Raw genomic sequence first — 16,963 nt, forward strand, 5'->3', positions numbered from 1 at the left:
AAGGAAGGAAGAGGGAGAGGTTTTATAGTGGGGGGCCGCTGCCACCTATACAGCCTGCATGCCCCCCAGCTCCCACACGTCACCCCCCTCTCTCACTCTCTCTCGCTCGCTCTCTCTCTCCTCGCCATGCCACGGCAAGGGGAGAGAGAGGAAGATATAAAATTTTTTTTAAAAATTTATGGGGGGGGACTGTTCCTATGGAGGAGGCCCGGGGGAGCACAGGGGGGGGAATGTTACAATAAATTACCATGCACAGTACACACAATAGATATTGAGTCAAGAGTTTGACTATCTAACAATTACCTCAGAGCATATTTATTTCTTAGCATAAATACATCTCCAAGCTTTTGATGAAGTTTGGCATGGCTTCTTGTATGTTGTTTCTTACCTTATGGATCCAAGGTTCCAAACTTTCTTCCTTTGTAGATGCTACTAATTGGGTCTCGCATCTAGCTCACCCACACTTGGCCCAACATCTCTTACTTACATGGTAGCTTTCTTGTCTTCTTCTATAGAGACTACCTTCCAAGCTTATTAACAAGCTACTCTTTGTGTTATACTGCATCTACAAGGGACTCGATCCTATAGGATCTTGTATCAAGAGGGGGCCACTATTACATGATAGAGTGATTCAGATTGGGTTGATGACATTAGGATATGCTCTCTCTTAGATCCAATAAAGTTTCTCGGAGCAATAAGAAGCAACCCACTATTGCTCTTTCATTAATAGAGGTAGAGTATTGGACCTTGTGTTCTATGAGTACGAGTGTGTCACATGCTTGTAGAAATTGCATTCCCTTAGGTAACACCTATATCACTTTAGGTCAATAATCAAAATGCCATCACATGCACATGTGGTAGGCTTCATTCAAATTGAAGACAATTTTGTGAATAGGCTCGACATAATTTATTGGATTAAATACATGTTGGCATGTATTTTTGTTCCATTTGTTGGGTGGTCGGCTAGTCTCATAGACCCAACCTTATTTATTTGAGTTGCTTGCCTCTTGCACATTCCACATTCCACATCTCCACTCTCTCCTTCTTAGCATGCTATTCTAGCATGCCCTTAGTGCCCTCAGTGTCACACACTATAGTTGCTTGTAGGAGTTGATCAATGTAGTCTTGGATTCGGCCTTCTTTTTAGATCAATGTAGTTTCGTTCCTTCATTCTCTCAGTTCATGTTGTGTGTCACTTCCTTTTCTCTTTTTGTTTATGACCTTCTTTTGTTGAGCAACTCTCATAGAAACCATCAAAGTAGAGCATATTGGTTAGAAGCTGTTAAAAATAATGTATAGTTGTGGAGCAATAATGGGAGAGTTGAGAGAGAGTATCAGACTACTAGATTAATAAGTTTATTTGCCTTGCAAGTACTTCTAATCAATATTATAGACATGAAAAGATAGGATTCAGTTGTAATAAACATTAGTAGATACAAAACGCCGAATAAGGCTAGGCTAGGTTGCCCTTCTTACCACCTTAGCTAAATCTTTTTTCCAAGCTTTCCTAGTTTACAAGCAATGCTCAAAAATCATTTTACTTTATATGGAACCTCCTTGCACTTGACTTCTAACCTAATCTTTCCAAATGCTAAAATGAATCCAATTTGTTTTTATGTGCAAGAAAACTGTATTTGGTAGTTACAACAATAACCTTTGCTCTCTATCGAGAAAATCTATCTTTTGTAAAGGTGCTTTAAGATAGATGTTTACCAAAAAAAAATCAAGGTTTGGTGTCAATTAAATTAAAAAAAACCTTGAATTTTCAAAGACAAAAGGCCTACACATAGGAAGGCTTGAAGGCCTGTGTATAGAATTGTAAAAATGTTTTTCCGTGAACTCCATCTAAGGGCCGTGTCGCACTTCGTTAAACGCACTTGCACAAGGTTGCATTTTTTGCTGCTGTCGAAAGTTGCTGGTGGAGAAGCCAATCAAAGGCGACGGTCGACCACGATAATTATATCTATTTATTTGTTCTGTCATGCTCCTGGCGTTGTGGTGTGACCAGTGACCAGTGACCAGTGACCACGGGTGTAGCACTGCAATCCTAAACCTCGGTGCGACGTGGCTGTAGGGTTCCCGTGGGGGAGCTGGGGCCCACTAGGGACAAAATTCTCATGCGCTTCAAATGACACCTAATCGATTTATCCAACTGTCAAGGTAGCATGCTTGGGATTTGTCTTTTACGTGGCGGGGCCCGGGGGGGGGTGTCACTTTTAGCCTTTTCTGGTAAAGATCTTTTTGTCTCGATGTGAAGAATCCGTGCAAGTGGGGCTAGTAAAGAGAGTGTAGTAGTCAAGCTCCAAACTGGCCCACTCACAATTGCTCTCTCTCTCTCTCTCTCTCTCTCTCTCTCATTCATGGACTCGCGTTCCTCATCGAACAGTAGCCTCAATCCCGTCGCCAGGAGAATGTACATGGTGGAGGAGCCCCAAGATGGCAATGGCAAGGTCGTGCACTATTATGGAACAACTGCATCTTCTGCTTCCTTCTCAGAGAAGAGGAGGGTTGGCCATCACAAGGCTGACGCTCTTCTTTTGCTCCTGCGCCTGGTGACCCTGGTCTTCTCGTTTGCATCTCTGCTGCTCATGCTCACAGACCACCACTCTCTTGCGGGAGGGAAAGACAGTGTTAGATGGTTCAATCTAGATGCTTACAGGTTTCTCTCTCTCTCTCTCTCTCTCTCTCTCTCTCTCTCTCTCTCTCTCTCATCACACTTACCCCCCACCACACACACACCCCCCCCCCCCGCCCACACCCACCTACACACAGGCAGACAGGCACTTTGTTCTTCAATTACATCTTTCTGTCTTTGCAAACGTGTGTCTTCTCTGTATACTTGCCATACCTTCCATTTTCGAAAACCTTTCTCTCGGAATCCATGGATTCTCGCACAGCACCAAACCCTAGCGATTTCTCTCACCAAAAGGCTTGATTTCCTGTATCCATCGTGTCGGCAGGTATGTCCTGGCAGCGACCGCCATTGTGTGCATCTACTCCTTCGCAGAGATCGGCCTTGGGATATGGCATCTCTGCACGGGGAGGCTGCTGATGCCAGATTCGTTAGCTTACTGGTTCGATTTCGGCCATGATCAGGTAAAAGGCAACCTCTCTCTCTCTCTCTCTCTCTCTCTCTCACTCGTGTTGCTTGATCAGGGAAGAGCTTGCTCATCCATGGAGATGGGACTGTGCAGGGTTTTGCGTATCTCATATTTTCGGCCTGTTCAGCAGGCACTGCCGTGGCTCACAATCTGAGAGATGGCCAAGTGCTCATCCATGGCAAGTACAGATGCTCCGAAGCCTCGGCTTTCTGCACGCACGCAGAGATCGCCATAGGGCTTGGCTATGGAGCCTTCTTGTTCATCGCCTTGTCGGCCCTACTCTCAGGTTTCCGACTTGCCACATGGCTTAGCAGTTCTTAGGGGCTCTCTTAACCACCACTACCATATAACATGACTTAGCATCACAGCACATATCAACACATCACTTATGGATGATGTGTCCCTTGTGCAACGCAATCTCTCAACTACCTACCATCACAATACAGCGGACTTACATATGGTCACATAGGCACATGGCTCCACACAATTGATCAAGCCCTCCACATTTGTTTAGCTAGCCCCCTCTAATAGTCAAGGCTCTCTTGAAATGGGCCAAACAAGATTGTTGCATACTACATGCACTTCATTCTAGAAGAGGATTGCCCCTAATCCAAATCATGTTATTGCTTCGCTAATTGTGTTCATACAAGACCATGATTTGAATTTCTTGACTAACATTCTTTGGTCAATGTGTAGCAAAGTTGATCATATTGTTTACTTTTATAGAAGATACAGGTCCCAATTCGCCATTTTAATTGATTTTGTTCTGCAGTTTAATTGTTGTGCCTTCATCTAGTTTAACCCTTTAGTTGGGTCATAAACGATTCAACTTTTGACATTTACCTTCGTTTAATGGATAAGAAAATGTGTAATATACCCAACACTTTGATTTCAAGCTACCATACTACGTTAAAGTGTATTGAACCTTATCTTTTTCATTTTTGTAACTTTAAGTAAACTTAAATTGTTTACATGAAGGCTTTTTTCATCCTATACTATATTACCTCTACCAAGCCTTGGTGAAATTCCTTGCTAAAACCTATTGTCCTTGTGGTTATTGGATATCTTCCTTTACCCTTACATGAGAACAACTTCTTATGATAAAATTGTAGAGGTTTAGCTCGTGTTTGTGCTAGTTCATGCAATCATTATCTTGGTCTAGCTGGTATATATTGATGAGCTAATGACCAAATTATTTGGAGTGGATAGTTTGGCATGCAATATTTTCATGATTATTTTGATATTTTCATTATTTATACAATAGGTTGGTCCATTTCCAGGTTCAACTTGGCCATATGAGTGCTAAAGAGGTTGTGTTTTCAGCAATCAAGGGTAGGTTTTGTACTTTGGTCATGTTCATTAGTGAAGAAAACCTATGAGTGCATGAAGTCCTAATAGGCTACATTTTTAAAGTTAAAGGAGGGCTACACTTGAAGTGAAGAAAACCTATGAGTGCATGAAGTCCTAATAGGCTACATTTTCAAAGTTAAAGGAGGGCTACACTTGAAGTGTTAATTCTATGTGTAAGAAGGATTTCTATAGATGGGCATGGATTTTTAGGCCTTGTTCGACCATAAAATCCCCATTCTACCTATCATTCTCTAATAGTGGAGACAACCCATGGATAAGTAAAGTCAGGGCAATGGATTAAAAGCTAGATGGAGAAAACTTTTGCATTTGGAATGCAATGATGGAGGCTATCTTGTAGACTTATGTTCTTGTAGAGATAGTGATTGAGAAGGTTGATTGTACGACATTCAAGGATCTCATCTCTCATTTAGCACAGGAGGAAGGTGATTTGAAGGAGGACCAAGCATATTATTGACAACTTGAATAACATTTTGTACTTTTTGTTCATGAGTCAAGTATCTAGTTAGGCTCAAATGTGGTATATGTTTCCATAACAGAAAAAATGAACTCTCTTTTGGGCCTCTCTCTCTCTCTCTCTCTCTCTCTCTCTCTCTCTCTCTCTCTCTCTCTCCTTTTAAAACGAAGAAAATTGGAGAGAAGAATAGTAACATAATTCTCTCTTCACTTTTGGAATATTGTTTTTTCTTTTAATATTATCCATAAAGGAGTTATTCATATTCCTTCTCTCTCCTCATTCAAGAGTTCCTTTTCAACTAAATGTTATATTCAGTTAGTTGTCAATTTCAAGAGTGTGGTGCTTGGTTTTCAATGCATAATTATTAGTAGTTGTGGTGTAATTCATTTTTAAATAGAAGGTAAGAAAAGTAAGATTTTAGGAGTTCTTTTATGATTCATGGGGGATTTTTTATATTCTAGCTTTTGGTCAAGAAACAAATTTGTTGGTCAAATTTTTTGTTCTTTGAAAACTTCTTGGGAGGTAAAATTATATTCTCTAAAATTCAAGAACTCTTCGACATCTCTTCTCTCTAAGCCATTGTTCTCCATTCTACTTATCTCATAACTCTGGTATGTAACCTCTTCTCTCTATCTATCCAACTTATCTATCATTCATATACATTACTTTTCCTTATCATATACAAGTTGCAGGATATATCTTGGCATCGTGTGTGCCATACATATCAACACTCCACCTCAAGCTCAAGTCACATGGAGAATGAGTGCTTGATCTTGCATCACTCAAGCTATGTACTCCCATTGCTTGTTAGAAGTACTCTAGTTTTTCTCGGGGCAATGACTTGGTGAAAATATCTGCAACATGTTGCTTAGTAGAGACATGTTTTAGGTCTACTTCTCCACTAAGCACCTTCTCATGAATGAAGTGGTAATGGACCTACATGTATTTTGTGCAAGTATGAATCATTGGGCTATTAGCTAGCGTGATGCTACTAATGTTATCAAAATAAAGAGGTACATGGTCCAATATGTCATAGCCAAATTTCTCTAACAAATTGCATAACCATACTATTTCACATGCAATAATTGTTGCCCCTATGTACTCAACCTCTGTAGAAGATGAAGCAATGGTAGGTAAATTCTTTGACATCCATGAAATTGTCATACTTGATGGACCAAATTGATGTTGATCTCAGATTGTTTCCACTACTTGCCCAAATCTACACCTATGTAGGCATAAAGTGTGGACTCAATGTCTACCCTTTGGTGTCATCCATAACCCACTATAGACTTCACATAGCATGTGATCCTACATACTACATCTAAATGTGGTTTCTTGGGTGACTACATAAACTGACTCACTACTCCAACTGTGTAGTTGAGATCAGGCTGTGTAATGGTAAGGTAAATGAGACTTCCTACCATTTACATGTATATATTTGGATCCTCTCTCTCATTACCCTCATGCACTAATAACTTTGCATTTGGATCAAGTGGTGTGCTCATGGTTTTACATACTCTCATACCATACTTTACTTGCACGTCTAATGCATATTGTCTTTGTAACATTCATGAATCATCTCTTTCTTCCACCACCTCAATACCAAGAAAGTATCTAAGCACTCCAAGCTCCTTCATCTTAATTCTTGCTATAATTGACCCTAAACCTGAGTAATGAGGTGCTCATTATCACCTATAATAATGAGATTACTAACAAATAGAATGACTAAGACCTTGTCACTTCCTTCGACTAATGGAAATAAAGAAGAGTCTGTTGGACATGCATGAAATCCCAACTATTGTAAATAGCTTGTAATACAATGATGCCATGCTCTTGGCACTTGTTTCAACCCATAGATTGCCTTATGCAATTTGCATACCTTATGTGGATACCTCTAATCCTCATAACCTTGTGGCGATTGCATATAGATGTCTAGAGTCAACTCTCCATTCAAGAATACTTTTTTCACATCCATTTGATGCATCTTCCACCTATTATATGTAGCCAATGCAACTGTTATGTGAATGGTAGCTATCTTAGCCATTGGGCTAAAGGTCTTCTTATAATCGATGCCATACTATCAAGCATAGCCATTGGCCACCAAGTTTAGCCTTGCACTTTCTCACATTACCATCAAAGTTATGTTTTATCTTATATACCCATTTGCATCCAATAACATTTTTGCCATCAGGAAAGTCAACAAAAGACCTTGTACCTTGTTGCACTAAAGCATCCATCTCCTCATCCATGGCATGTACCCATTCAGGGTTCTCCACTACATGCTCAAATTTCTCAAGCTCTTTTTCTTCTAAGACATTTGTCATCTATGCATGATGTATAGCTACAAATCCATCATATGTCAACATTTGTATTAGGTATCTCACATGATTAGGGTGACATGGTAAACTAGCTTTTTTTTCACCTCTCTATAGACCCATTTGTTGCTCAAAATCTACTATCCCAGATGTCATTGATCAACCATTAACATCATCAACACACGACTAAATTTTAGCATGGAATTCTAGACTATTTGGCATTGATTTACAACTTCTAAGCTCATAAGAATGGGGCCAATTTACTCCTATAATATCAATAGCACTATGTGCATTTCTTACCATTCTAAAGTCACGTACATGTACTCTGAGTCACCCTAACCATGGACTAACTATCTCTGTTATAGTAACACCACTAGATGAAGCACTTACAACCCCCAATTGTGCATTTCCTTGCACCTCATTGCCATCCATATCAGTGAATGCATCATGAGTAGTTATGATTGGAGTGTATTAAGTACTCAACTCATCAAAGACTATATCATGACTAATATGAAGTTCATGAGTGATTGGGTTGTAATACATGTAACCTTTTTCTTCTCCTATATATCTAACAAAAATACATCTCTCTACCTTAGGATCTAGCTTCTTCCTATTCTCATCAAGAATGTGAACATAACAAATGCATCTAAAGCCTTTGAAATGTGACACATCTGGCTTATACCCTATGTACACCTCCTTTGGAGTTTTTTTCCATACTACCATTGTAAGCATCTTGTTCATAATGTAAATTGCACATTGTATTGTTTCTGCCCAGAAGTGTTTGGGCATGTGTTTTTCATTTGGTAATGCTCTAGGAGTCTCAAAAATACTCTTGTTTTTCTATTCTACCACACCATTTCATTGTGCCCTTAGCTAATATTTTTTTACAAGTGTCTTTTTTGAAGCTTTTTGGCCCTAATTCTCACTTGCATTTGGCTAAATAATAGGCCTTTGTAAGATTCACATCACAACTCAAATACTATTAGGAGCAAAATTATATACAACATTTCTTAAGTAGAAAGGTGTACCTTACTGCTTGGACTCTTTTACTACAACCACCTCCTCATTTGAGATTCTTCATATTCTTGAACATTAGTGAAAATATGGATTAAAAAAGGCCCCTTTAGCTTAAGAGTTAATAACTTTTCTAATGACAGGAGATTTAAGGCGGACCTATGGAAGAGGGGGTAGTATGTATATTTTATGCACTTTCCTTTCCACCTTGGGTGGCTCACAAAAGTGGTTTGTTCAAAAAGTTGAGTGATTTTGCAATAAAATACATACAATATTTTAATTTAAAAATGTTTTTTGTTTCTATAAAATCTCATAGCATGACATGTGAAAAAGGGGCTTGAACCTCGGGTGGGGGGGGGGGGGAGGTGGTCACTCATAAATATATGTATATATAACGTGAGTTCAAAATAAGGGGTTTACACCTAAGGCAATTGGAGAGAGCTCTCAACTTCAAATTTGAATTGCCCCTTGGAAGACACAAATTGAATTTAAAACCACAAAAATATGCAAAGCTAAAATTTGCAAATACACCAAAACATTGGAGAGAGCTCTCAACTTCAAATTTGAATTGCCCCTTGGAAGACACAAATTGAATTTAAAACCACAAAAATATGCAAAGCTAAAATTTGCAAATACACCAAAACATGTGACGTGTACTGCACCCCTCAAGGGCATTATTATATCTCCTTTTCAATTTGAAAATTTAATGATATGTGGGAATGGAACTGCCTACCTCTCCTTTATGAGTTGTCCAAGACAAGGAGCCACTTGTATCATGACACCTATTTGATATTTATATAAATTAAAATAGTGCTCTCTTTTTCCTCAATTTTATTTCAAATCTACCATTGTTTTACAAGAAGACTAGATTCATCTTCATCATTGAATTTTAGGCTTATCGTACTACAAGATTAAAAAAACTAATCCACTACTAATCTCCTTCTTAAGAGGCCCTTTTGGAGCCCATATTCTACTTAATGGTTCTTTGTTGATTTTGAAGGCCTAAACTTGTTTATTTTTTCTAGTACACTTTGATGTGTTTCTTCAATTAACAAATCTTTTGTTGTTAGCAATCCTATAGTTTTTGCAATAACTCATTTCTATGTTTTATTAATAAGTGATTCTCCAATCTAAGAACATACTTCTCTATCAAGATTGATCATATAGCCTAAAAATCCATTATAACCATCACTAATAAACCTCATTAGTGAAGAGTGTTGAGAATCAGAGTTTGCAGCAGTAGAATGTGTGCACAAGAGGGAGAGAAGAGCTCAAAGTACAAGAATGAAATCTTGCTTACTAAGTTGCTTAGAGTACAACTTGGGTACACTCTCTCACAAGTGATAGTGACCCATAGGCTGTTTATATAGCCCTTTGCCAGCTAGGGTTAGGGTTTCCCCTGCCCTTAGGGCTATTCACACCCATCTACCCTTATACTCCCTTGCTTACAGTGGGTTTCTATGCCCATCTTCTAACACCCCCCCTCAATGCCAGGGTGGCATTGGATTACAAGACATGTAAAAGATCCCCCCCTTTTTGGATGCCTTTATAAATCAAGCTTACAAGGTTGTTCTAGGTAGATGATTTAGATAGTCAAAACAGTCGATCTTCAGATGAATTGGAGACATAGTTGGCCACCAATTCTTTGGGTATTTCAGGAGTGTTGGGGCATTTACTTGTTATATGCCCTGTCTTCTTGCATTTGTTACATTTCATCTTCTCGGGATACTTCTTCCAGCAGTTGTTTACAAGATGTCCCTTTTTCTTGCAGAAAGAACATTTAGTGAGAACTATATGAACCAATACTTGTTCACGGGAATTTGAAGTTGCCTGACTGTTGCTGCTTTCTTTGTGGTTCCTCTTTTCTTCATCCAAACAGGATTGAATGGTACTTGCCAAAGTAGGATCTGGAATATTGGTGAGAGTGGTTACAAGAGTAGGAAACACCTGTTTTACAGCTTTTAGGAGAATAGCAATAGCATCTTCTTCAAGTATTGGAGCTTGTACAGAAGCAAGCTGTGCCATAAGTCCCTTCATATGAGAAATGAATTTCCCAAAATCTTCTCCTGAACGATATTCCAAGCTGAAGAATTCAATTTTAAGGAAGATTTTAGTATTCTTCCCAGTGGCTCCATAGAGCTTTTCAAGCTCATCCCATTTTTCTTTAGCAGTGTTTAGTTGATCAACATGATGAATCAGGGATTCATCTAAGTGTAGCATTATGATTGCTTGAGCTCGTTGGTCATCCTCTATATCAATCATATTTGCAGAGTTTACAACTCTATTGCCTTGAATAAGAGGCCAATACCCTCTCTCCATCATTTTGTATTTTATAAGTACCTGCCATGGATGGAAATCCTTACCATCAAACTTTCGAATTTGAGGACGGACATCAGCATATGTTGTGGTCATTGGGAAGGTCTTACCACTTGTTAGGACAAGGGCAGTGTCTAGTCCCTTACAAACCTTTCACTGAATGCGGAAGCAATTTAGACAAAGTGAAGTCAAAGTTGCAATGAAGAGAAAGGCTGAAAATCATATAAGTGTAATATTTCCAGGTATGACTTTGGTGGTCCTTTCTTATGTGCAAACTTCTTCCGTGGTTTAATAGTCTTTTTAGGTTTTAATGAAGTAAACCTAGACTGGACTTCAGGCTCCTCCTTGTGATACGGCTTAGTGGATGAGACTTGTGTTGGACACGGTTTGTCTATGATCTCAATGCTTGTTGCTGATGACTCTGAGGAGAGTATGATGACACTCATGCTATTGATTTTACTGACCAAAGTACTTGAGACAATGTCACTTACGGTATGCAATACACTTCTTGTGCATAATGGTCTATGTGTTCATTTTACACATAACCTTACAACAATATATGAAGAGGAATAAAAAAACTCACTGGTTTTAGCAAATGTCCAGCAAGCTATTCAACTGATGATTTATGATTAGTGTTAAGAGAACACTATTGTCAAGCTTAGTGAAGTGCTTGAATGGAACCCGGTTTGAAGTCGGCTTCCCGATGCTTGGTGATGTCCATTAATCATGCCGAAGAGCTTTAGACTCTGGAATAGGATTCAGAGACTCTGCTTCAGTGATTAGAATCACTGTTAATGAAGCTCAGAGTGTAAAAATCCCAAAATCTCAAGCTTGGAGCTTGTTGGCTATGGCTACCCAAAAAAACACAGTTAGGGTTTGGCTTGTAGCAGCCAGCAGAAGAGGAATTTCCCAGAGCCCTCTTGGCTGAGGATAGCCCACTTGGGGGGCTATCAAACCCCCATGATAGTTGCTGGGATTGCGCCGTCTGCTGCCCATGATTCAGCCCGAGATTCACGCCTGTCCAGACTGCGCCGTTTTTTCAATGTTGGCAATGCTGGCCTCACGCGTGGACAATGTCGGTGCTTGAGCTGACAGGGAGCTGCGCCCTGATGTGGGGAAGAAGTCTCCAGAAGAAATCTCAGGCTAATATGGCCTCCTTTGTCCTCCTCAAGTCCTCCAATGGAGGTAGGTTGCAGGCAGCTATGGAGGAAAGAAGGGTAGAGTGAAGAAAATGACAGCTAGTGTGCACTTAGTGATGACTGATGCTGAGGGAAGCTGAGGAGATCAGAGTTGGCTTTGATACCATGTTGAGAATCAGAGTTTGCAGCAGTAGAATGTGTGCACAAGAGGGAGAGAAGAGCTCAAAGTACAAGAATGAAATCTTGCTTACTAAGTTGCTTAGAGTACAACTTGGGTACACTCTCTCACAAGTGATAGTGACCCATAGGCTGTTTATATAGCCCTTTGCCAGCTAGGGTTAGAGTTTCCCCTGCCCTTAGGGCTATTCACACCCATCTACCCTTATACTCCCTTGCTTACAGTGGGTTTCTATGCCCATCTTCTAACAAATAGCTATTATAAGAAGGTGGAGTACTATTTTTTATAGGATCTTTGGGATATGACCTTCCATCCAACCAAAGATCAACATTTTTATTTCCTTCAAATTCAGACACATGTTTCATGGACTCTGAAACAATATTAGGTTTTGTTCTTTTTTAATTGGTTCATACTCACATTCTAGCTTAATGTGAATATGAAAAAGAGCTCTTTTAATAGTGCTACAAAGATCTCAATGAGTTCATTATATGTATATTCTCTATATCATGTGTGTTCAAGGCTATTTATAAATAACCTTATCTGTGAATTTTCCCTGCATAAAACATAACCCTTTTCTCTTTAATTTGTAAATAACCCCTTTATATTACACCTTATGTATGTACAAAATATGTAGAACTAATATTTTAAAAATAGCTTATTTTGAACCCACGTGATGCACACATATATTCATGAGTGACCTCCTTGAGTACAAAGATATGTGGATGATTGATCCATAGCTGAGGCTGTGATCTATAACTTTGAGTAGGAAAACTATGTGAATTCAAAAAAGAAGAAGAATGAGGAAGTAATTAGTGAGGAGAAGGAAGAAAGAAAAGAGCATGAAAATAGAGGAAAAATTTGTGAGTTTAAAAAAGAAGAAAAATGAGGAAGTAGTAAGGATGAAAAAAAAGAAAGAAGAATGAGAAAGTAACTAGAAGGTAGGAGAGAAAGAAAGAAGAGAATGAGGATAGAGGAAGGTAACCAAATATCAAAAAATTCAAAGTAAATATTTACTTTCACTTTTGTTAAGAGAAGGTAGAATCTTTATTAAGTCAATCATTGCCATATTTATGGCAACCTACATTTTTAGTTTGATGCAAGCTACAAGAATATTATGGTAGTGACTTCTTAATGATTTTAGATATGTTTATTTGTCAAAATATAAAAATTTTAATGATCGTAAAATATTTTATTTCTAAAATATTTTGTCTCTCTAGGATATTTAACACGACATTTTCAAGACCTCAAATCTCTCTTAATGGATGGTTAGATTAAAATGTGCTCATTCAATCACCAAATTTCCCAAGCTTGGAGTACATCTTCATTAACTATGCTTACACTAGCTCTAGTGTCTACAATCCCATGGCAAATAGTATTTTCAAGGGTTTGCATGGGAAGGATAGCATATTACTTAGCTTTCTCCCAAAACATGCTGACCCCTAAAGTGAAGGTTGGGGATGCACTAAAGTTGGATTATGGAATATGGTGAGATTTGGTAGGGTTCATGCTTTTTTCCTAATATTTTAATCCTTGCCAAATCAATGGGCTATCTCTAAGTAGAATTCCATGTGAAATGGTAACTTTAGTGGGTGCAAGAGTTGCAATAATGGTTTGTTCGATCATCGTCAATTTGCCCTATTTGCAACTTATCTTGAGTTGCATTTATCCATTCTTTGACCTTACCAATTGTCGATAGCTCCGTTGAACAAGACTAAGATATAAACTATCTTTGGCTATGGTTTCTTTAGCAATTTGTGGTTTTGTTAAAGCAGTATTTACACTTGAGGCGGCAAAAATTTTGGGTGGTGATGTGAGTTGTTCACTCTTAAGCTTGAGTTTAGCTCTTGTTCTTTTTTTCTTGGTGCTATATTTGTTGATGATTGATCTGTTCATTACCGTGGGGCCTATAATACTAACTCCCCAAACCTTACTTTTGTACATGAGTGGTGCACAAATCGGATGCTGTGTATGCGTATGTAGCGATTGCCGGAAGGTCCCCAAGAACAAAGAACTCTACTTTAAGCTCAAAAATCAAGAGAATAGACTTGCACGACATGAGGCAAAAAGACCACTTGGGTACAATCTCCCCCCATGCCTTGTGTGAGTGCTCCACAAAGCATGTATTTATTAATTTATTCATCTCTAAGCTCAAAAATAGCCCAATTTTATAATTATTATGCTTTAGCTTTTGTGTTTGCTTTTGTCCAAATAAAGAATAAAGCGCTTGGGCAGCCCAAAAGTCGAGCAGTGCCCAAATATAATGTCCAATAATGAATATTTAAACAGTGCGCCCATGCGCATACAAAATAATAAATATATGTCAAGCGCTTCAATAAATAAGTGTACCTAAATAAATATTAGTGCCATGCCTTTAATGATACGACATGCATCCATCAAAAATGATAATTTCTTCTAAATAACTTGAATACACACTATCGCCCAGTGCTTCCCAATGCCACCATCACTTGCTCTACACATCAACAACTAAAGCATTCACAATTATTAGAAAATAATAAAATTAAACCGACAAAAGTGAATACCTAGCAATCTTTAGCTACAAAATAAATAAATAGGTTGAAAATCTGTCCTAATCTTAATTTAATACAAGTGCACACTCTAAACTCATAAACATCCATTAATTTAAATATGTATTTTGCGGAATCACTCGTTATGGAATCACCCACTTGCACATTAAATTAACATGACGCCCGAAAAGGACAAGCGTCCCTGTCAACTTTTCGCACAAAGAATCCACATTATGTACGAGCCCCGGCAAATAAATATAGTTTTACGAAATCCATTGCAAAGCCTCACAAAATCCACTGTGGTCTCATAGAATCCACTGTGGAATATGCCTCCTAGCATCATACCCCCACAACTTTAATATCTTAAAATGAAACAAAATTAATATGTCCTAAATATTCAATGTGAGTTTGGAAAATTTCACTATTTTTAGGATTAGCATATAATTGATTCTCTTTCAATAATTTGAAAACCAAGGATAAATGTTCATAATGCTCGTTTTCATTTTTACTGAAAACCAATATGTCATCAAAGAAAACAATGACACAATGTCGATGCTTCAAAAATATGTGACTCATCATATGACTGAATGTGGCTAGTGCATTAGCTAGACCAAAAAGCATAACAAGGAATTCATAATATCCAAATTGAGTCCTAAATGTAGTTTTGAAAATATCAGATGTATCCAATCATACTTGATGGTATCCAGATTTAAGATCTATTTTACTAAATATTATAGCCCCTTGTAGTTTATCCATGAGGTTGTCTACCCTAGGGATTGAATATCTATTTTTGGCAGTGATATTATTTAGGGCACGATAATCAATGCACATCCTATAGGTATTATTTTTCTTCTTGACTAATAAGACATGTGCACCAAAAGGAAAACTACTGGGCCTAATGAGTCCTTGGGTTAACAATTCTTCAACTTAGTTTTGAATTTCTTTCTATTCAATTTGATTATGTCAATAAGGTGCTTTACATGGTGGTTGAGAACCTAGAATTAAGTCTATTTTATGATCTTCAAGACGTGTAGGTGGTAAGCCAGGTGGCAAGTCAACAGCAAAACAATCTTTAAATTGTGAAAGAAATTGTGTGTGCCTAGGATGCATCTGATTTTTCTTAGCTTCAATTTCATTCACCCATATTAAGTAGAATTTGCTACATTTTCTTAATGCATGTTTAGCATGTGTATGACTAAGCAATGGAAAATTATCAAGGGTGTGCATACTATGTAATGTGATTTGTTTTCCATTAGAATGAATATTCATTGAATGCATGGAATAATCTATATCGGGATTATATTGATGACACCAAGACATTCCTAAGATAATGTCACTAGGAAACAACTGAGAAATTTCTGTGTTCAGCATAATCACCATTTTTAATTTCCAGGTCATGCATTTCTTGTGTTTCATTGTATCTAGTGCCTAAGAATGCAGCCTTGATGCGATAATGAGTCGAAACAATATGTAAATTCAATTCTTTGACCAAATTTACAGAAATAAAATTGTGTGTGCTCTCGTCATCATGTAAAACAATCTTTTCTCTACCATGCACAAGGCATTTCATCGTTAATAAAGAATGGGGATTTACATACCTGGTAAAGTATCTGAAGTAGTAGTGATATCATCATTATTTTCTGTGAAATCTGGCATTTCTTCATGGTCTTGATCTTCAGTCGCGCTGCCAAGTAGTTGATGTGAACAATTGACTTTTTGGATTGACAATTCACCTCTAGATGTCCAAGTTGATGGCACTTATAGCAGACTATGGATTTAGCTTTGGAAACATTATTGATAATACTAGTGGGGAGTTTAGGAATGTTGGGATTTGGCTGGAGAGATGGCTTTAGATTTAGATTTGTGTTTGATGGTAAAGAAGGGGGTCGTGTCCAAGATTTATACAATGAAGATGGAACAAAGCGGTTTTGATTGAATATTCGAAAGTTAGAATTGAATTGCTTTGTACCGAAGTTGCCATTATTTGGGAATTGTTGTGGTCACTTCTCTCATCCTTGAATTTTGTCTTCAGCATCATGGGCCAAGGAAATCGCATCCTTCGAGAGTCGTTGGCTTGAACATGTTTACTTCCGCATAGAAGTGGCCAAGCAAACTAGGCATAAACTTGCACTTATGGGTCGCCTTAGGTACATCTTGGAGCATTCGAAGTTGCAATAAGGCATTCCAGAAACGCTCGGTATATTGTGAAATAGGCTCGCGATCTCTTTGTTGCAGAAGATCCCACTGTTTGATTGCTTTTTTGTGAAATTGAGGTGGAAGAAAATTCTACAAAATTTTCTTTTGAAAAGTCTTCCAGATAGTAGGACAATCAATGCTTTTGCAGACAACAGTCCACCATAGCGATGCTATATCCACTAAATGATTAGTGACACACTTGAGTTTGTCTTTTTCAGCATACTGTTCTTCATGGAAATAATCATCAAACTGAGTGATAAAAGCGAGAATAGTCTTTCTATCGTGTAACCCATTAAAAGTACGGAATTTGAAATTTATCTTACTTATCTTGGCTTCTTTATGGATAGATTGTGC

At 38.1% G+C, this 16,963-nt stretch overlaps 1 protein-coding gene across 1 annotated transcript; it reads left to right on the top strand.

Annotated features, from left to right (window-relative positions):
• The first annotated feature begins 2,312 nt into the window (after positions 1-2,312).
• LOC148020290 (CASP-like protein 4C1) lies at positions 2,313-5,128 on the top strand. Its single transcript, XM_087700621.1, has 3 exons — positions 2,313-2,659; positions 2,961-3,096; positions 3,195-5,128. Exons 1-3 carry the CDS (start codon positions 2,361-2,363, stop codon positions 3,420-3,422), a joined length of 663 nt encoding a protein of 220 aa, XP_087556747.1. The 5' UTR covers positions 2,313-2,360; the 3' UTR covers positions 3,423-5,128.
• Positions 5,129-16,963: the final 11,835 nt, after the last annotated feature.

This window comes from Lygodium microphyllum, chromosome 19, assembly GCF_053477565.2.
Source record: "Lygodium microphyllum isolate KBCC chromosome 19, Lygodium_microphyllum_v1.1.10, whole genome shotgun sequence".
Lineage (NCBI taxonomy): Eukaryota > Viridiplantae > Streptophyta > Polypodiopsida > Schizaeales > Lygodiaceae > Lygodium > Lygodium microphyllum.